The sequence below is a fragment of the Pelodiscus sinensis genome, chromosome 9, assembly GCF_052426305.1.
Source record: "Pelodiscus sinensis isolate ZL-2025 chromosome 9, ASM5242630v1, whole genome shotgun sequence".
In the NCBI taxonomy this organism is placed as follows: domain Eukaryota; kingdom Metazoa; phylum Chordata; order Testudines; family Trionychidae; genus Pelodiscus; species Pelodiscus sinensis.
Window position 1 is genome coordinate 63,028,097 of NC_143060.1, and position 21,543 is coordinate 63,049,639.

The following is a 21,543-nucleotide window of genomic DNA, read 5'->3' on the forward strand; positions in this document are numbered from 1 at the left end:
AGCCCTAAGATCCCTCCGGTTTGGGGGAATCCACGGGTGCAGTGTAGCTGGTGCAACTGGTGGCACAGCAGCCCTCCTGCAGCCCTGAGCATGGGGGCGTGGCCGGAAAAAGCACAGTGAGCAAGTCACGCTGCGCTCCCCAGCTTCCCTTATCAAGTGGATACAACAGCTGAGACTTACACCGGCCCCCAGGCTGCGCTGAATTACGCCCACCTCTGGCTGTTCCCCGATTCTGGGCACAGCAAAGCTTGGCCAAAGCTGAGGATTGGCATCTCGCTACAGGTGTTGCTGGCTGCAGGGGACCACACATGGGGCCGGGGGCTTCATTTAACAGTGAGAAACGAACATCCGAGGGGATTCCTGATGGGTGGGAGGCCAGATGCACAGATATGAGGGCTATAAATAGACTTCAAACAAAAAGACAACTACAGAGAGGAGGGAAAAAAACCGAAGAAACGGCTCCGAAGAAAAGGAGCCATGGCAACCGTGCCAGAAATAGGCTGGGAACTTTTGTTACACATGTGGCTGGACATGCCCAGATCTCTGCAATCTCACACCTTCCACTCAACCCCCTCGGATTTCATAGCCACATCTGCCCACTCAGAACCATCCATCCCGATCTACCACCGCCTCCCCCCAGATGTGAACCCTAATTCACATCCACCCCAACCCACTGGTATATCTTTCTCTGCCTAGGCACACCCAACCCCTGTGCCACCGTGCTTCCAGAACCGCAGCTCCCCTCTGCACCCCACCTGCACACACCTGTCCCGAGGGATCTGTCCCCACACACGCGGGGCATCTCCGCGCACCCCCCCGCAAACTGCGGCTTCGTTCAAAAAGACACGACCCGAGGCGACCGTGTTTTGAGCTTGGTTTTGTTTTGCTCCAAAAGGCAATCGTTTAAAAAATATATTCAACCGGATACATTTGACTAAGGCGGAACACGGCTGGCAAAACCAGCCCGAACTGAAGCCCCTCCCCCCCATAAATACATTTAAAAAAACAACAACCCAACAACCAATGAAATAAATAAAAACCGGCTGGGAGAAGCTACCCCCCGAGCTCCGCCTGTGACACTAACATCCGCTGTGTCCGTCCCCGTGCCGCAGGCTGATGGCGGAACGTCTTGGCTCAATGACCGAGGTGCGGTTTGACGGTGCCGTGACGCAAGAGGGTGGCGTGCTCCCACTTCCACATGGGAATGGGGGGGTCGAGCGGGAATGTGGACCCCCCCCCCTGCACTCAGCTGTCTTCTCCCCCAGTGTCAGAAGCAAGAGGCAGGGGCTACGGCGACTTAGAAAGCGCCCCGGAGATGCAGAGGTGTGGGTAGAAACAGCTGTTAAAAAGGATACAAAAGTGCCTGCGCTGAGCGAAGCCGCGGCGGGTTCCCACAGGGCCGCTGGGAGAGACGCCCTCGGAGCAGTTCTGGGCCTGCGGGGTGTCTCAGGTCTTGCTCCCCGGCTCTGGGTGGCTGAGCTCTCAGGCCAGCAGCCAAGGTCCCAGGTGGAGGTACCATCTCCTCTCTTAGCAGCCTCCTCCCACCAGCTTTCACCCCCACCCGGGCCTGTTCCCAGGTGAAATCACCCGTGGATTTTCCTGGCTGGTCACACTTGTCAACACAAGCCACAACGAGGCGAGCCCCCGGCCGCCCTAGGCCTGGCGCCCCTCTCTGACCAAGCTGCCCCGCAGTCTCTTGCCACGGCCCGGGCGTCTCCTCACATCCTTCCCGTGCTGCCGTCCCTGGGGCTGCTCCCCCGGCTGGCGCTCCGGCAAGGCCTTTGGAAGTCTGCGCTCGCCGTCCCCCTCTCCCGTTGCGTCAGAGAAGCCGGCAGCCCCGCGGCTAGCTGCACAACTTGCCGGTCTCATACTCCACGGGGCTCGGCAGCTTAGCGCTGTAAGCCTGCATGGAGGACTGGATCCTTCCCACTTCGTTGTTGGCCAGCTTGAGCCGGTGCCGGAGCAAGCAAGAGAAAAGGTCCAGCCGGGTTTTGCCAGGCGGCGAAAGCCGGTTCACCCGGTCCCTGAGCTCTAGGAGCTGTAACAGGGCCGAGTCCTGGGAGCCCTGGGTGTAGGGGTAATCCAGCTGCAGGATCAGATCCCGGATGGCGTCGGGATCGAAGGGCAAGCTGAAGCCGAAGACTTGCAAGCTGTTGATTTTCATGTAGCCCAGGTTCTTGGAGGGATCCGCCATCTCCAGGGGCTCGTAATAGACGGTCTCGTTGGAGCTGTCCTCCAGCGACTTGATCCGGCTCCGCAGGTAGACGTGCACCGTCTCGAAGAAAGTCTTCCACTTGTTCCCGAGGGTGAGCGTCCAATTTTGGCACTGGGCCGAGGCGTCCACGTTAGTCCTTTCCCAGTCCGGGAAGCCGCCCTCCTTCACGGGCATGAACCAACTCTCCGAGTGGCTGCCCCCGAAGGGGTTGACGTAGACGGCCATGACGGGCTCCAGCGTGCTGTTCTTGGTGAGGCATATCTGGAGGGAGAGGGCCAGCATGACGTGCACCAGCCCCGGCTTGTACTTGTTGCTCTTCAGGGTGAGCAGCATGCGCTTCCGCCAGGAGGGGTCGAACCAGCCCCCCAGGCGCATGTCGTTGCTGATGAAGATGGAGTGCACCTCCAGGCGGCTGTCCCGTTTCTGGAGGAGGTACTTCAGCTCCAGGTCCTGCAGGTCCGTCTCCAGGCCCAGGTAGTGCTCCAGGGAGTCGGCCACCTCCGGCCGGCACAGGCCCTGGCTCAGCACGTAGCCCGGGTTGCAGGCCCCGCAGCGGGTGCTGTTCTCCTCGGCGCAGGCGGCGCAGGCGGGCCCTTCGCCCAAGGCACACGGGATGGGCCCCTGGCAGGAGGCTGGCTCGGAGGGGCAGGTGCAGCTGTGGCTGTCTTCCAGGAAGGTCCCCGGAGGGCTGCTCTCACTGCAGTACAGGCAGGACTGGATGCGGCTCCACCAGTAGGGCAAAGCTCTAAAGCAGGAGGAAGCAAGGGAGAAAAGACGCCTTAGGGCCGGCATGGACGCGGGGGCGGAGTGGCGGCTGCCCCCCACCCCCCCCGGGGTTATTTATGGTTTTGGGGGGAAAGAGAGACCAGCGGTGGGTCAGCCACAGCTCCAGCAGGGAGCCCCGCGGCCAGCGTGCCCCAATCCTGCAAGAGCCCAGGGGGCACAGGGCTGGCGTCTCTACTCCAATCCCCGGCACACCGGGGAAGCGTCCCCAGCGGGACACGTGAGGGGAGGGGCGGGGGTCCCCCTTCCGGCCCCACGCTTGGACAGAGGGACTCCGAGGCCCCCCGCCCCGAGCGCGGACGCCGCAGGCCTCAGTACCTCTCCTTGGGCAGCCTGAAGCGGGGCTGTCGGTGGCAGTGTCTGCAGAGGTTGAAGAGACGCTGGACGATCCGTCGGGTTTTCTTGAGGAGCAGCTTCAGGCTGGCGCCCAGCTGCTGGTAGCGATGCTGCACGTCGAGGTCCATGGCCCAGTACTGGGAGATGGTCGTCACGTTCACAAAGCGGTCCTCCGGGAGCCTCCTCACCAGCGCCTGGAGCTCCTCTGGGGGCAGAAGGGGAGGTCAGCCTGGCGGAGAAGAGCTGTCCCATGGTCACCGTCCGGTGCCTCTCCCGGCCAAAGTACCCCAGGGGTTCCCTGCAAGCTCAGGTGGGCCAGGGGGTCCTTCCCCCAGGCACCAGCCCGTCCTGCCCCTGTCACCTCAGCTCTGCAGGAGGCCTCTGATAGCTGACATGTTGCTTGAATTACACAAAAATAACTTAGCCCCGTAGCTCCCGCGAAGGCTGCGCACAAAAAATTCTTCTCCCGCCCACCTGCTCTGGAGAGCCACGCCGGCAGGCGAGGGAGCCGCTGGGGCCGCTGGGACCTGCCGTGGCCGTGGGGGGGCGGGTGAAGGCCTGCTCCGGTGGTCAGGACCTGCTGTGGCAGCTGGAGCCAGGAACAGGAGGCAGGGGAGGAGGGGTGTTTCTTCTCCGGCAGCTGGGATCGGGATATGCCGCATGGCCGGGGTGGGCGGGGTCTGCTCCGGCGGCCAGGAGCATGTGAGTGTTAATAAATTGGGTGCTACGGTGTCACACATCCAAACCAGCGCACATGACCTCACTATTGGTGCACAAGCCAAAATGCACTCTGCTCCTGGTTGGAAGCTCTTAGCGGGAACACCGCTTAGCACCCTACAAATCACCCTCACAAACCTGGAGAAACTGAGGCAGGGGGTGACAGGACTTGCCCTGGGCTACGGAGGCGGGATCGGAACTCAGAAAACATCCTAGATAGCATTCCCCTCATTGTTCTGTAAGGTCTTTGGGGCAGCGCTCACCTAGCAATTTCCATCGCTACCCCCTTGCTACAGCTGGGGAAACTGAGGCAGGGGCTGGGAATAGACCCCAACTGCCAGGCCAGGACTTGATCCATTAGGCCACACTGCCTGGTTAGACTAACAGTGAGGACTCATTCATGTCTAACTTCCATTGACAGCCCCTGCCCATCCGATGGGAAATGCCACGAGTTTATTTAAGGCCGTTTTATGTGTTATTTGTCTTTTCATGAACACCGTGGGCCCGTGTGTGGCACATACCCAGAGTCAGAGACAGTCCACCTGCCTGGAGAGCTGGCAATCTAACTCAGGGAAAGGCAATCATTTTTGCAGGGGGACCACTCCAAGAATTTTAATAAGTGATCACAGGCTGCACTAATCAATTATATTAACGGGGGGGAGCAGTTTGGGTGCAGGAGGGGTTCTGACCTGGGGGGGGGCAGAGGTGTGGGAAGGGTGCAGGGTCTGGGAATTTTGGTGCTGGAGGGGTTCTGATCTGGGGGGGCAGGAGTGTAGGGGGTGCAGGGTCTGGGAAGGAGTTTGGGTGCTGGAGGGGTTCTGATCTGGGGGGCAGGAGTGTGGGGGTGCAGGGTCTAGGAGGGAGTTTGGGTGCTGGAGGGGTTCTGATCTGGGGGGCAGGAGTGTAGGGGGTGCAGGGTCTAGGAGGGAGTTTGGGTGCTGGAGGGGTTCTGATCTGGGGGGGCAGGAGTGTAGGGGGTGCAGGGTCTGGGAGGGAGTTTGGGTGCTGGAGGGGTTCTGATCTGGGGGGGCAGGAGTGTAGGGGGTGCAGGGTCTGGGAGGGAGTTTGGGTGCTGGAGGGGTTCTGATCTGGGGGGGCAGGAGTGTAGGGGGTGCAGGGTCTGGGAGGGAGTTTGGGTGCTGGAGGGGTTCTGATCTGGGGGGGCAGGAGTGTAGGGGGTGCAGGGTCTGGGAGGGAGTTTGGGTGCTGGAGGGGTTCTGATCTGGGGGGGCAGGAGTGTAGGGGGTGCAGGGTCTGGGAGGGAGTTTGGGTGCTGGAGGGGTTCTGATCTGGGGGGCAGGAGTGTAGGGGGTGCAGGGTCTGGGAGGGAGTTTGGGTGCTGGAGGGGTTCTGATCTGGGGGGGCAGGAGTGTAGGGGGTGCAGGGTCTGGGAGGGAGTTTGGGTGCTGGAGGGGTTCTGATCTGGGGGGGCAGGAGTGTAGGGGGTGCAGGGTCTGGGAGGGAGTTTGGGTGCTGGAGGGGTTCTGATCTGGGGGGCAGGAGTGTAGGGGGTGCAGGGTCTGGGAGGGAGTTTGGGTGCTGGAGGGGTTCTGATCTGGGGGGTCAGGAGTGTAGGGGGTGCAGGGTCTGGGAGGCAGTGTGGGTGCTGGAGGGGTTCTGATCTGGGGGGTCAGGAGTGTAGGGGGTGCAGGGTCTGGGAGGCAGTGTGGGTGCTGGAGGGGTTCTGATCTGGGGGGTCAGGAGTGTAGGGGGTGCAGGGTCTGGGAGGCAGTGTGGGTGCTGGAGGGGTTCTGATCTGGGGGGGCAGGAGTGTAGAGGGTGCAGGGTCTGGGAGGGAGTTTGGGTGCTGGAGGGGTTCTGATCTGGGGGGTCAGGAGTGTAGGGGGTGCAGGGTCTGGGAGGCAGTGTGGGTGCTGGAGGGGTTCTGATCTGGGGGGTCAGGAGTGTAGGGGGTGCAGGGTCTGGGAGGCAGTGTGGGTGCTGGAGGGGTTCTGATCTGGGGGGTCAGGAGTGTAGGGGGTGCAGGGTCTGGGAGGCAGTGTGGGTGCTGGAGGGGTTCTGATCTGGGGGGTCAGGAGTGTAGGGGGTGCAGGGTCTGGGAGGCAGTGTGGGTGCTGGAGGGGTTCTGATCTGGGGGGTCAGGAGTGTAGGGGGTGCAGGGTCTGGGAGGCAGTGTGGGTGCTGGAGGGGTTCTGATCTGGGGGGGCAGGGGTGCAGAGTCTGGGAGGGAGTTTCCGGGCTCTGGCCAATGGGAGCCGCGAGGATGCTGCTGACCATCTTGTCCCCTGCTCGCGGGACGCCTCACCTGACTCTTCGAAGTGTCGATTGTGACCGTCCCAGGCGTCCCGGAGCTGCAGCAGGCTGGCTTCCAGCGCCTGGATGTCGGCTTCGGGGCAGTTGCAGCCCGGGAAGCCGGGCCCGCATTGGCACCAGCAGTCATTCTCCCGGCAGACGAGCTGGCCTTCCGAACTGCAGGTGATGTAGCTGAGCGCGGCCGCCACGAAGCTTTCCCGCAGGTAGTTGGGCAGCAGCACCTGCAGCCCTGCACAGGAGGGGGCGGCAGGGGGGTGAGAAGCAGACCCCGCCGGCTGTGCAGCCTCAGGGATCCGAGCCCGACCGCGGTACAAACAGCCGGGCAGCCGCTGACCCAGCCCAGGGGCTGCACTGCTCCTGTGGCTACAGGGGAGCTGCCCCCGGGTGCGGGCAGGGCTGGGGCACCAGCCATGAGGTGAGCTGGGACCTGAGGTCCTCTCCCCACTCCCCCTCCCGAACTGGCCTCTTCCTGGGGGGGGGGGGGGGAGGCTGGCTCTGTGCCACGGCCCAGCCACTTTGGGCGAAGTGAGCAACGACGGGCACCCCCATCCCCTCGCTCAGCCCTGCTCCCACCCTTGGGAAACGCCGAATCCACCGTCTCCCTCCTCCGCCAGGGTCACGCCGGGAGGCTCTTCCCCTCGGCGTCGGGAGCTGTACCTCGGTGGGTCCCAACCTTCTGGGGCTCAGGGCCCCGTGTGAAGGCTTCTGGCCTGTCGCAGCCCCGGCGGGAGGTGGCCACCCTGGGGCAGAGTCGTAATGTGGCGTTTCTGTGCCCCCTACCAGCGATGGGCCTTTGGGGGGTCACGAACTCCCCCAGAACTTTCGGTTGCACCCCAACCCGGACAGGCTGGGCGCCCCACTGAGGGAAGTCAGGGACTGGAGATGGAGCTGCCCCCACCAAGCCCTGTGCCATCTGGCAGCGCTGGCCTGAGCCACCCTGTCGCTTTGCACCCTGGGCACTGCCCTGCTCTGGTTACAGCCTGGGCCTGGGGCGGGTCTGGTCAGAGCCTGCCTCCCGGGAGGGTGTTGGGCCCTGCCTGGCACTCACCCCACAGAGGCGGCGCCGTGGGGCTGGCTGGGCCGCTCAGGTTAGGCCCGGCCCGCTGGCTGGACCAGACGTGGGCGTGGAGGAGTGACCGGACTCATGGGTTACAGTGTCACTCGCTCCAATCCGGCCTCCCATCGCCATGGCAACCACATCCCGCCGGAGCACCAGGCCACCCTCTGGAACATTTGAGCCCCCCGGTTTTGGGTCTCCATACATGCCCCACGCATGCACTCGGCAGGGCAGCAAGGGGAACCCCGCAAACACTGGGGCTGGGTTGCAGCTGTCACTGCATCGGCTACAGGCATCCAGTGCTGCTGCCAGCCCCGCGGTCGCTGTGTGTCCACGGCCTCCCGCCCTGGTGGTTCAAAATCCCCTCAGACCCGGCCCCTCTAACCTGCTTCCAGCCACCAGCCACTGGCCCCCTCCCCGCTTCCCCGGCGGTCGGGGGGGACTTGTGTATCGAGGGACGTGGGTGAGTTCTCGGAAGGAGCAGGGAGCTTCGTGCGGGAGGTCGTTCCTTCTCTAGCGCCCGCCTCCCTCACTCCCGCTTGGCCGCTTCGTCCCTCCCCCAAAAGCACCTTCCCACCCAACCTTATAGGGCCCAGCTGGGGTTAGTGGGGCAGTGCATACTCAGGCCCTGGCAGGCGGCGGCGTGCAATGAAGGCATGTCCTTAGCCTTCGGGGTTCACAGGGCAGCCCCACAATATCAGCGCATTGTGGGGTAAGTGGCCGTGGTGGAAACAGCACCCCAAAAAGCGACTTGCGTAAAAGTACCGCTGCTTTGAAAAAAACGTAATGAAGGAAAAGTCAACGTCTCCTTCTGGAGAACGACTCGAGTAAAAGTATCGCATCTTAATTGTACTCAAGTATCCAATTGAGTACAATCAGGTCTGGGTCCAATTGAGTACAATCCAATCAGGTCTGGGTGGGGGGTACGGTGCTAGAGCGGGCGGGGAGTGGAGGTCTGGCCGGGAGGGAGGTGCAGGGGCGGGGTGTCCGGAAGGGTGGGAGGGTGCAAGAGCAAACCAGGGCTGGGAGAGTTGGGTGGGAGGGGGGGCACAGGGAAGGGATGGAGGTGCAGGGGCCGGCCAGGAGAGGGGGCACTTACCTAGCTCCACACTCCCTGCCACTCCCTGCTGCTCCCATTGGCTGAAATCCGGACAATGGGAGCAGCAGGGAAACCCTCCCACCAGCGGTTTCCAGCATCACATTACCCCAGCTGTGGGGAGAGTGAGCGGCAGCCTGCGGGGCCACCCTGCTTCTCCCCAGCACGCCAGATCCGGCCTGCAAGGCTCGGAGCTCCCCGCCCCTGCACAGATACTGGTTCGGAAGGAAAAGGTGTGGCCGTGGCTGTTATAGATCTTCTTCGGCAGGGTCAAGCTGCTTGTTGCTTGGTTATTTTTTTTTAACAAAACACTGGCACTGCATGTCGATTGGATGCTGTGCACATGCGGCTAGGCCTGAGTAAAAGTCGACGTGACACAAAAATAAATTACTTGCGTCAAGTATAAATACTGTAAAAATGGACTTGGGGAGGGTAGGATTTCTCCTTAGTTACTTTCCACCTCGGGTCAGTGGGGCCCTTTGAGCTAACTTCTATACACTCTCCCCCTTCGTCCCGTTGGGGCCCACCCCTCTCCTGGCCTCAGTGTCCCCGCTCTCTCCCACCGGCCTCTCTTTCTCTCCCTGCGCCGGGGACCCGCCGGAGCCATTGCCGGGCGCTTGGATGAACGGAGAAAGGCTGCAGCCCTCACCTAGCAGCTGTACTTTGTTCTCGGGGCTCTGGACGAGAACCGAGCTGACCGAATCCAAGTTATCATAGTTGCTGCAGCCGAGAGGGCCTGTCCGGGTTTCGGTGACCTGCGGGAACAGGGGGTGGTCAGAGAGCGACTGAGGCAGGACCCGGCGTTTGCCGCACACCTCGGTGCTTAGGGTTTGAGTCTGCGGCTGACCACGTGCAGCGCTCTGCCCGCACCGACCCCCCACCGAACTCTTCTTCCTACACCAGTGCGGGGCGCAGTGCCTGGGATCCCCAGCTGTGTCAAGTCCTGGGTCCCCTGGATGAGGTCATTGCATGTACGAGGGGAGCAGGTCACCAGGGAGAGCTTGGATGCCACCCAGTTCCCAGCCCAGAAGCCTGGTGCAGCAGAGGGGTAGCGAGGGACGGGAAAGACCTGTTACGTCCCAGAGCAACGGCAGCGGGGGAGTCTGCTGGGGGAGGCCCATAGGCCACTGGCCAACACGGCACTGACAGTCCAAGCTCCGAGGCCAGCCAGCGCTGCAAGGGGGGGTAGAAATGGTGAGCAGGGGAGGGTGAGTATGACCAGGAGGAAGATGGGAAGGGGTCAGACGGGCGGTGAGGTCCCCTGGTGAAGCCCCAGATCCTGAGGCGGCCGGGTGACCTTGGAAAGCAAATGTGCCTTGCAGGCCGCAGAGCCGTCCTTCCTGCCAACGAGGCGTCCCCAGCGAGGGCGCCGGCGCCGGGAGAAAGGGGAAATAATTGCGCGCTAATTGGCCTGTTGACAGAGCAGCTCTGCCTCCAGCCTGACGGGGCTCGGCTTCGTTAGCACGGCCAATTTCCCCTAACGAACAGGAAGGCGTTAACCTCTCCCCTCCCTGCGGGAGGCTGGAGCAATGGGGCTCTAATTGCCAGGCTGCGGGAGCGGCCGGGGCTTTCACAAACTGCATGCCAAGTGCCCGGGGGCGGGGGTCAGAGCTGGGGAGAGCCCCGTTCCCCTCCGCCTAGCTCCGCGATCTCGTGGGGCCCGTGCAGAGCAGAGGGGTGGCAGGACCGGGTCGCACGGCGAGGCTCTGTCTGCCCAGAGATCTCAAAGCACCACTCTGGTTTACAGGTGGCCTTCGGAGCAGAGGCCCATGGGACTCAGTGGCACAGCCCGGACTAGGATCCACAGCTCCTGAGTCTTGGGGCTACGGCGGGAGAGGAAATGCACGTGGGTCAGGTTCTGTGGGGCAGGGCAGCGCTGGCCTCCCCGGTTCAGGGACCCACTCCTGGCTGGAGCCCAAGGTAACCCAGCAGGAGAGCTTTGCTCGGTCTGTGGGCTGGGAGCTGCCATGACGCTGCCAGAGGGACGGGCCAGGACAGCGCATGCCTGACACGGGGCAGCCACGCCTCAGCCCCTGCGAGCTCCCCCCGCCCGTGGCACGATGATCGGGGCTCAGGAAGGGTTTACAGCCTCCCAGGAGACTGGCCTGGCTTCCCTGCCCACGACGGAGCCGCTGAAGTCGGACCCCGTGTACCTGGGCCTGAGTCGCAGTTTCCCCACGGAAGACGACCGAAGGCAGCTGGAGCCTTCTAAAGAGTCGGGCTGTAGCAGGGCAGAGCTGCCCGGGACCAAGACAGGGAAGCTGCAGGAAGGAGCCAATGTTGGGGGCCGGCCCCGGGCCCAGGCAGGAAATGCTGGGGGGCCAAGGGGGCTAGCTCAGTGCCCTGCCTGAGCGGGAGGGAGGCGAGAAGGGGCTGAGCCGTTGGACTGTCCTCGGGGTAGGGAAGCCAGGAGACTGGTTGCTCGTGGCTGGGAGCCAGGGCAGGAAGGCGTGCTGGGGGCCGACCTGGCAGCGCTGTCCCCAGAGAGGGGACAGGGAAAATCCCAGCACCTTGCTGCACGTTCCCGTGGGGGCGATGAGCGAGGTCTCACCATGGGAGTTGGGGGCCTAGAGGAGTCTCCCCGGCGCGTGAGACAGACTGTGCTCTCTCTCATGAGGGGCCTGTGAGAAGCGGCCACCGTGGGACCGGTGCCTAGGGCAGCGCAGCAGGAGTCGGGAGACAGGGGAGCGATTCCCCGCTCTGCCACTGACCAGCTGGGTGACCCTGGGCATGTCACTGCTTTCTCTGTGCCTCAGTTTCCCCTCCCACCCTGTGTCTGCCTTATCTATTTTGATTGTAAGTTCTTTGGGGCAGGGATGGTTCCTTCCTAGGTGCTTGTGCAGTGTCTAGCTGCTGCTGTTCTACGCAGTGTAAGGCAGAGGATGAATCTCGTTTACCTTTGCTTTGGAGCGCTCACGGCAAGGTGCTAAGCCCTCAACCCCTCCCGGATAGGCAGGGCATCCCCCTCTTTGCTCCCCACTCGGAGGGGCTGCTGCCGGGCGCGCGGCGCGGTGTTACCTTGATGGCGGCGGTGGCGATCTGGATGTGGTGCAGCCTGCGCAGCGTGCTCTCCCGGTCAATGAAGTACGAGGCGGCCAGCTGGTGCAGGGTCTCCAGGGAGACGTTGGAGCTGTTCCCGCCCACGTCCGCTTTCCGGCTCAGCTTGCGCTTGTCCACGAAAATAGTCAGGGACTCTTCTCCTGCACGGGCACGTGAGCTGGTCAGGGTGCGCCGGGGACGCCGGACCCTAGCGGCCACCCGTGGGCAGGAAGGGACCGGCGCCTGCCCCCTGGCGCCCCTCCTGGATGGCCACCCCCCACGGCAATGCTGGGTACATCTGTCCTGCAGGCGGGTGAGCTGCCCCAGTGAGGGACATCGGCCCACAGCCCCTCTGGGTTCCAGCTGCTCCACTCACTCCCTGGAGGCGGAGTCCTGGCTGGATCCCAACTAGTCCTCGCTGGACCAGGCAGGACCACAACCCCCTGGTCCTCGGTGGCCATCTTGAGCCAGCTCCGCGACACTGCCACCCCCGGCCTGCTCACCAGTGCCCAGCTGGGAGGTTCAATCACCCTACAACGCCCAGGACCGGGGCTCTGACGGCACGGTGGCAGGGCACGTTGGAGGCCATTTCTCTATGGCACCAGCCCTTCCTCCTCCTGTCCCTGTGGGCAGGTTTATAGACCCAGCCTCCTTATCTTTCAAGGCCCCGGCCCTCGCGTAGCAGCCCAAGAGCGGCCAGCACCCAAATGCAACCCAGCCCGCCTCTCGCGCTGCTGTCAGAGCCCCGAGTCTCGCTCCAGGCCCTGGCAACCCAGCGCTTGAGGCTTGCGGTGAATCGGGGGCGTTCCTCAAAGGGACCCAGGGACGCTTGGAAAGACACCTGCAGCTGAGGCCTCGGAGAGGCTCCTGTTCCACTCAGAGAGCAGCGTGCTAGGCCTGGCCGTGCGGAGATCAGCGGTAGGTGTTAGCCTAGGCTACGTGGAAGCATCTGTCTGCTCCCGGCCTTTGGCTGCTCAGTAAAGAACCCCCATGCGGATTGGAGCCCCCGTCTTTAGGGCTTTTTCTGCGGCTGCTCGTACCCGTCGCGCTGAGCTACTCCCAGGCATCAAAAACACCCCTGCGGTGCTTTTAAACCCGCCCCCTCTCTGAGGCTCTGTGCAAACCCCAGTTGCTGCTTTCTACCTGCCCCGCAAAGCAAGAGCGGCCAGGATTTTCCAAAGCAGCTAGCCGCTTGGGGGATCCAGAGATGCCAGAGAGTGCAGCACCTCTGCCTTCCCAAACCGGGGGCTCTTTGCAGGAGTCTTGCCCCCAAAATCACTAGCCACGCCGGAAGGTCTTGGCTGGTTCTCCCGCCTGCTGCCATGAGCCAGCAGCCTCCCCAGACCTGGACACACCCTCCTCGCACTCCGCGCTGCTACACAGGTAAGGCAGGCCGGGTAAAGGCCGTCCTGCCTGGCTCGGATACTCAGCTGGGGGAAACGGAGTCAGCACCACTGACCTCCAGGGAGATTTGCCCCAGCTGAGGTTCACCAAGGGGACACTGACCTCCCAGCGTGGCGGAGAGCAGGAAATGCGTCCCGTATTTCTTAATCAGGTTCTCTGTAATCTGTTGCAGGCTGGGCCGTCGTCCCAGGAGGCGGATGTTCCGGATAAATTCGGGGGCCAAGGGCAGCGGCAGGCTGAAGAAATCTTTCCTTTCCAAGGCCAAGTTATTCACCTTCCAGCGGGCAAACTCCCTGGAGAAAGAGGCCAAGGAAAAGCAGCCATGAACTCCAGTGAGCGGGTGAGAGGCAGGGCAGGGTGGGGGGTGGTCGTAAACCCAGGAAAAGAGTAGTAGAGGAGTCCTTCAGGCTGCACAGACAGGCTGTGTGTGGGATGGGGCCAATCAGGGGAGGCTGCCAGGGTCTAGCCAATCAGAGGGGTGCAGGCTAGTATAAAAGGAGCTGCAGTGGAGCCATGCATGAGTTGCTGCTTGGAGCCGGAGGAGTACAGCTCGTGTTCCTGGCTGGCCTAAGGGAACGGCAGCCCCGTGGACAGCTCAGTGCGGGCAGGAACTGGACGAGAGCTGCTGGGCCTGGACGAAGACAAGCCCTGAGGTAGGGGTGAAGGCCGGAGCCCTGGGGAAGTGGCTCAGGGAACTGAAAGCAGTTCTCTTGTAGGGACTCAGCTGCTATTCGCGGGGGCCTGGAGCAGGGGGTGGCTTTGGGTCCCTCCCCATTAACCACTGGGCAAGTGGCCTACAATGGGACAGCAGTGAACCCCCAGACAGGGCTCTGTTGAGGGTCCCAGGTGGGGACAGACCAGACCAGCATGGGAGAAGTCTCCAGGGAGAAGGCCCTGGGGGCAGGGGCCAGGTGCACCTGCAAGCTTTGTTGGCAGGGGGCTGTTTGATGTGTGTCCTGTACTGAGCGTGTGGACTTGGCCAAAAAGGTCACCCCAGACAGCAAGGGGTGTGGACATGCATCCACCCAGGGGTGCTTGTGAGAGGAGGGTGCTACCCCATGACACACTGTACGGACAGGGAAGCGAGGCAGCAGGGAATGGGCCCCAAATCCCTTGCACTGCAGCCCATAGGGCCCTAACCACTAGGCCAGCCTTCTTCTCCTTCAGCTACTACAGCTCATCATCTCAGGTGCCTTCCCTTCTTACATGCAGCCAGGAAAGCCCCGCTCCCACTATGCCCTGCCCTGCAGGTGTGCTGGCTGGCTCTGCGGTGGCGTGCTGCGCCTCCGCTGGCATGCAGCACAATACGAATCCTTGTACGCGTGACACTCGTCCCACAGGTGTGCTGGAAACATCTCATCTGGAGGGAACCGGGCGAGGGATATTGCTCCGTCACCTGGCTAAGTACGCCCACGGAGAGCTGACTTGATTAGAGGTTTATCCCCGGGCTCTTGTAGCTGGCAGCCACAGACTGTATCTAACGGTTCGAAATCCCTCCGACGTGCCCTGCGTGTGATCAATAGCTCTGCGCTGGCAGGCGAGGAGCGGCTGGAAGGGAAACGAACCACGCTGGGGGGGGCGAGAGAGCAGATGGAGGCTGTGTGCACAATCGCTGTTCCAAAGACGTGGGAATGCAACCCGTTCAGCCTGCGAGCGAGGCACCGTGACCATCACCGATGGAAAAGCTGCCCACGGGATGCACCGTCACCTTAACATCATACACCTGGAAGGGGTCTCCAGAGGTCATCAAGTCCAGTCCCCCGCCTTCACGGCAGGACCAAGCACTATCTAGATCATCCCTGAGAGACGTCTGTCTAACCTGCTCTTAAATGTCTCCCGTGATGGAGATTCCACAACCTCCCTAGGCACCTGGCAATCTGTCTCTGGCCCGGAGAAACCAGGGACTGATCTTGTAAAGGCAATAGTACTATGTCCCCCACCTCCCTCTCTCTGGCTTTGTCTGGAGCTCCGTTCATTATGACCAAAGATTGAAGAGATGTCTGCTCCCTCTCCCTCCCCCATGCTTGTTATGCGAGGTCACTGCAATTAAACACTCTCTCTATAGTTAGGTGTTTACTCTTTATGGGTTTGTCTACACTAGCCCCCTAGTTCGAACTAGAGAGGCTACTGTAGGCATTCGAAGTTGCAAATGAAGCCCTGGATTTAAATATCCCGGGCTTTACTTGCATCTTCCCGTCCGGGCGCCATTTTTAAATCCCCTTAGTCCGAATTAACTGCCCGCAGCTACACACGGCAGTCAAACGTTAACTCAAACTAAGTCCTTAGTTCGAATTAACCTCATTCCACAAGGTGTAACAGTTAACTCAAACTAAGGACTTAGTTCGAGTTAACGTTTGACTGCCGCATGTAGCCACGGGCAGTTAATTTGGACTAAGGGGATTTAAAAATGGTGCCCAGATGGGAAGATGTAAATAAAGCCTGGGATATTTAAATCCAGGGCTTCATTTGCAACTTCGAATGCCTACATTAGCCTCTCTAGTTCGAACTAGGGCGCTAGTGTAGACATACCCTATGTTATACTGTTGTTAATCATAGAATACTAGGACTGGAAGGCACCTCGAGAGGTCATCAAGTCCAGTCTCCTGCCCTCATAGTAGGACCAAGCACTGTCTGCCATCCCTGACAGATGTCTATCTAACCTGCTCTTAAATATCTCCAGAGATGGAGATTCCACAACCTCCCTAGGCAACTTATTCCAGTGTTTCACCATCCTGACAAAGTTTTTCCTAATGTCCAAACTAAACCTCCCTTGGTGCAGTTTAAGCCCATTGCTTCTTGTCCTATCCTCGGAGGTCAAGGAGAACAATTTTTCTGCCTCCTCTTTGTACCACCCTTTCAGATACTTTCTGTACCTTGTGTCTTTAGCGTGGGACTGGGTGGCTGTCCTCCCAAAGGACATGTGCTAGTTCCACCACATGAAAAAGGCCTGATGTGGGGACCACTGGGTGACATTCAGGGGCCTGAATGATGCAGAAGGTGGATTGTCATGCGCCCTCCTGGCCTTCCAGTCTTGGAATCTATCCGTACCCTGCTGCTGAGGCATCCAAACTCATTTCACCCGTGAGCCCAATTTGAATCTGCAAGTCCACTGGTAAAAAGGCCAGTTCCTCCCAGAAGGAACCATTGGCTTCCACTAGGTAGCCACCCTAGCGTGGGTGGGAGAGCACCTTTGAATAGTATTTTCTCTGGGGGACTGTCCAGCTGCCATAATACCACGTGTAATTGACACGCAGAAGATGATGATTTGCAGGAAGCGTCTACCACACTTTGATCATCAGCCCGGTCTCAAAGGGCTGATGGGTGGCAGGGAGTGCACATGAGAATATCTAACCAGCACTGGCCAATGGTGCAACATGTCTGTGGGTAAAACAATCTCAGTAGTACCTTTAAAGACTAACAGATTTGCATATACTTTCATGCGGAAGGATGAATGGGGTGGAAATTAGAGGCAGGCGTAAATGGACAGACGAACACAGCTACCCCTCTGATACTTGTCCCGGGTGTGCGGGTAATGGGGCCAGGCTAAAAGGGGGGCGTGGCCACAGCTGACTGCCCAGTGAGCCCAGCTGGGAATCCTGCGGCTGAAATCTCTACTCTGCGGTTGTGTACATCGCTGGTCCCGGTGGGCAGGGCACTGCCACTGTTTCCCAGGTGAGCTGTACAGACTGGTCCTCGGCGCAGAGATGCCCACACATCAGGCTGGCTCCACCGACTCCTCCCCAGAGGTTTGCATCTCACCTGCAGGAAGGTTTGCCTAAGCTGAGACGTAAAAATGCATCCACACAGCTATGCTGCCAGCTTCCCCTCGCCTCTCCCATGATGGGCGGGCATGGGCAGCTGGAGTCCAATCTAGGAGCTGATCACAGTGTTCTCCGTGGGCACCTCCCACCCTGTAGATGGTCTTGGCTAGTTTTATATCTGCCCCAAAGAAAGGAGATGATGGTAGGGTGAGCTCCGGCCCCCAGTATAAGACACTCTGTACAAACCTAGTGAGAGCGTGTCCACCTTGCATCTGCCTGTATAAATAGATGAGAGCTGGAAGGGTCAATGATGCAGCCAGAAAATAGACCCTAGATCTACCCACTAGACCACACTGCTTGCTAATTACGTCACTTACAGGTTAAAGGTAAATACAAACCTAGGTAATCCCAGAGCCATTAGTTATAATAGCAAGCCGTTCTGAATTAATGAGATGTCATTAGTTAATCATCTACAGTCTTAATTATTTGTAATTGCTAGGGCACCATTCAATGAGATCGGAACCCATCTTATAATACGTGTAACGTTATGGGCGTGATTTTTTCCTTTGGTGTGCACCATTGACGTCACGGTCCCGAGTTAGGCAACTGGAGGCAAGAGGAGCCTCAGTCTCGTATGCTAATCTCCTCCCATGGAAATATCATTGTCTATGGAGAGTGACTCAGTAAAAAGGATTCGGCAGCGTGAGGCCCTAGCCTGTTAAAATCCTTAGCTCCAGCGCCCTGCTCTCCCCTGCCCAGATTCTGAACAATGGACTATAGGACAGGGCATGCCTGAGCTAAGGGCGCTGGGGGCTGAAATGTTGTTGTCCAGTAAATTGTGTTGGCTGCTAACTCAGAAACAACTCCGTGCCTGCTGCTGCTCCCATTGAAACTACCGGCAACATTCCCACTGATTTGTCGAGGCCTGCATGATGGGGTGGACCAGCCCTTGAAGCTCCCTGCCAGAGGCCCTGTGGTCCTGCTACACTCCACCCCAGAAAAAGGCCATAGACAACTCCTCCAGGAGGCCAGAGTGGCTGTGGAGGAACTGGCCAATCAGGGACCAGAAAGGCCCTAGAAAAGGAGCTGCAGGACCGGAGTCAGCTCAGTGTCTCTGGAGGCCTGAGGAGGTGAGAGCCGCGTGGCTGGCTAAGGGAGCAGCAGCACCATGGAGAGCTCTGTGTGGGGCTCTAGTGTGAGACAATTATGAAGGGAGGTAAAGCCCAGAGCTTAGGGGCAAGAAGCTGGCTGCAGGAGGAGAGGCCCTTGGGATACCGCTTGCTCCTGAGTGAGGAGACAAACGGGGAGAAAAGGGACACGAGCAGAGGGCACCAGATGGGCCCTGCTAGGCATGTGCCCCCATCTCCTGGGTCCCAGCTCAGTGCTCTGACCCTTAGCCCCCCCCCGCACGCTAGCAGAGCTCTGATCCCCCCACGCATGCCAGCCCTCTCTGCAGCGAGGGGCACCGCCGAGGGGAACGAGGCCGGCCGCAGGGGCTGCCTTTTGGTCATTTGGCAAGTAACAGCAGCAGCCTGCAAAAATGTGCCACCTGGTGCGTGCCAGGCCCCTTTCAGCAGGACTCCCACGTTCCTGGCACCGTCTGCCCTCGCTTGCCAGCCCGGCACGGAGGCAGCGCAGCAGCCTGCTGTGCTCCCACACGACGGCCCCGCAAGCCGCGGCTGGCCCATCGCGCGCCAATCGTGGCAATTTTGCGCTAATTAAAACCAGAGGGTGGCTTTCAGGTGGTTTCATTAAGGGTGATTGGGAGAGGGGGAGGGGAGGCCGGTGGGGGATGGCCGGCCGGTGTAGCCAAGGTGGCTCCGGTGGTGTTCTGGTCCTCCAAGATGGCACCCTCGGTGGGTTCTGTATTCGGTTAAATGGGCAGCGCGGCAGCCACAGTAGAGGGCCCACAAGCACTTGACTTGATGCTTCCTGGCCACTTGTTCCTTCCCATCATCACTCCGGGCAGGAGGCCCTGCTCTTCTGAGGGGCCCGGCTGAAGGGTGAGTGTGTGAGGGGGCGGAGGTCTGTCCGGAGGGGGGGGGGGGTTGACGGGTGGTGGGAGAGGAAGCTCACCCCTGGAAGGGAGGGACTGAGAAGGGTCTGTCCAGAGACTGAGGGAGCTGGCTGGGCCCGCCTCCGCATCGCCCTGTTCCCGCCTGGGGCTTTCACCAGGCCTGCTCTTCCAGCTCCTGGCTCCCCAGTGGGGCTCTCTCAGCGCCCGCCCTGCATTCCTGGCCACGTGCTCGCTTGGCACGTGCCCGACAAGCCTCCCCCCAGCTCGACTCACTGACAGCAAATCCGAAGGCCAGGCTCCACTGGAAACCGCTCACGACTCCCCAGGGCCGTGCGCCCCGTCCAGGCCCAGCGTAGCCGGCTCTGGCAGGTGGGGGTGGAGCCGCTTACCCTGAGTTTAGCTGCTGCGCTATCAAAACAAAGCCAAAGGGTTGCTAGCTGATTACATGCCTCCGAGGCGCCGAGCGACAACGGTTGCCTTAATCCTCGTGGGTTCTTTCTTCCTGTCCCGCCACCGTCACCAGCATTTCTCCAGAGACCTCTGGGTCCCACAGCAGCAGCCTGGAGGCCGGGGGCGGGGGCGCAAATCAATCCCCCGAAGGCACCAGGCTTCATAACAAGCTGATCACAGCACGGGCTGCAGTGGCTGTGTTTGTTGTCAAAAAGGGCCTTGTAACAAATCTCAGCTTTTCTCTGCCATTCCAAACCCACCTCCCTGGCTGTTAGGGCTTTGCGCAAACCCCGATTTATTCTTTTAGGGGCAATTAGGTGCATTCTGATGCTCATTAAAGTGAGACACTGACAGCGCTGATTAGAGGAAGGCAGAATGTTAGGCAAGCGATGTGCAAGATTCCCACGCACGCAGCTTTGCCAAAGTGCTTCTATCATGACCTACCGAGCCCCTTGCTATTCCAGCCCTATGTTTTCTGCTGGCTAGAAACATCTGATGCAGCTAATTGTGTGTGGGTGGAAGGGAGAAGCGAATGCTGAACAAAAGAGGGGGTGTGAAGACACTGACGGGCCTATCTGAACGGCCTCCCGAGGCAAAAGGCGAGGCTGTTTTTAATCAGCAAAACCAACTGGTGTCAACACCCCCATCTAACTGGAAATGTGATCGTTTCCAGTACAAGCTGCCCGGTCTAGAGATGACCTTCAATTAACAGTTCTCCAGGCTGCTCATGACTAACACAAGAGCTGGTTGAAAAAAGGGAAAGATTTTTTTTTTTCTAAGTGGCTTCAAAATTTTCGAAACAAAATTTTTTCTGATGGTTTCAAAAGGATTTTGGGGTTGGTTTTTTTTATTCCAAATCGTTTATGGAAATGTCATTTTTGTAGATTTTAAAATGTTTCACTTTTTCTTCTAGTTTTTGGGGACCGGAGGTGGTTTGTTTTCCATTTCTCTCTCTCTTATTTGCCACTAAAAAGTGTGTGTGTGGGGGGGGGGGGAGAAATAAATGGTAATCAAAGGGGGGAATTAAAACTTGAAACTATTAGGCTGTGTTTAGACTGGCCAGTTTTTCCGGAAAATCAGCCGCTTTTCCGAAAAAACTTCCCAGCTGTCTACACTGGCCGCTTGAATTTCCGGAAAAGCACTGACGATCTCATGTAAGATTGTCAGTGCTTTTCCGGAAATACCATGCTGCTCCCGTTCGGGCAAAAGTCTTTTTCCAAAAGACTTTTGCGCAAAGGGGCCAGTGTAGACAGCACAGTACTGTTTTCCGCAAAAAAGCCCCGATGGCGAAAATGGCGATCGGGGCTTTTTTGCAGAAAACCACGTCTAGATTGGCCACGGACGCTTTTTCACAAAAAGTGCTTTTGCGGAAAAGCGTCCTGCCAATCTAGACGCGCTTTTCTGAAAATGCTTTTAACGGAAAACTTTTCCGTTAAAAGCATTTTCAGAAAATCATGCCAGTGTAGACGTAGCCTTAGGCTTTGAGGGGTCTCCTGAAACATGGAAACCTTCAAAAAAAGGAAACCCAATTGTTTCAAAGAGTTCCTCGGCATGAGATATTACCTGCATAATCCAGAGGCTCAGACACCACCGAGGCCAGGGAAAGAGAAGGTCAGATCAAGATAAGCAACTCCAGCTACGTTAATTACATAGCTGGAATCGACGTACCTTGCTTTGAGTTTCCCTGCCATCCCCACAGCAGGTGGCTGCTGGAAGCAAACACTCCCATTGGCTTCCCTTACTCCTCGCAGAAGCAGGAGTACTGGCCACTGCCGAGGGTACCCTCTGAGTTCAATTTAGCAGGTCTTAACTAGACCTGTTAAATCAAACTCTGGAAGATCGATTGTGTCAGCATCGATCTTCCGTTTAGTGAAAACATGTCGTAAGGAGAATGAAGTCTGCTCTACAGCCTTAGGGTGCATCTACACAGCACCCTAAACTTGAAATAAGATACACAATTTGCACTATGCAAATTGTGTATCTTATTTCGAATCTATTTCAAAATAGCTTATTTTGAAATCTGGCGCATCTACAGAGTGCCAAACTTCGAAATAACGTGCTCTTTTGAGCCATCCCTTATGCAATGAGGTTTACCGGGATGGCGAAACAGCGCACCCCTTATTTTGAAAAATATTTTGAAATAATGGGCGGCCTGTGTAGACGTGGGGTAGCTATTCGGGATATTTCTGGTATCTCAAACAGCCGTGTAGTATAGCTGTACTCTTAGGGTATGTCTACACTACCACCCTAGTTCGAACTAGGGTGGTTAATGTAGGCAACCGGAGTTGCAAATGAAGCCCGGGATTTGAATTTCCCGGGCTTCATTTGCATATTGCCGGGTGCCGCCATTTTTAAATGTCCGCTAGTTCAGACTCCGTGCCCGCGGCTACACGT

General features: G+C 59.1%; 1 protein-coding gene across 1 annotated transcript in view; it reads right to left on the minus strand.

The window, feature by feature from the left end:
- Positions 1–869: 869 nt before the first annotated feature.
- The window catches only part of BRINP2 (BMP/retinoic acid inducible neural specific 2), a 40,666-nt gene continuing 19,992 nt past the window's right edge, over positions 870–21,543 (minus strand). The window contains exons 3-8 of the mRNA XM_075936889.2: positions 13,024–13,214; positions 11,497–11,678; positions 9,128–9,233; positions 6,318–6,554; positions 3,317–3,539; positions 870–2,960 (exon numbers count right to left, since the gene is read on the minus strand). Of these exons, the coding sequence (XP_075793004.2) occupies positions 1,844–2,960; positions 3,317–3,539; positions 6,318–6,554; positions 9,128–9,233; positions 11,497–11,678; positions 13,024–13,214 (2,056 nt within the window). The 3' untranslated portion in view covers positions 870–1,843. The remainder of the gene's footprint in view (positions 2,961–3,316; positions 3,540–6,317; positions 6,555–9,127; positions 9,234–11,496; positions 11,679–13,023; positions 13,215–21,543) is intronic.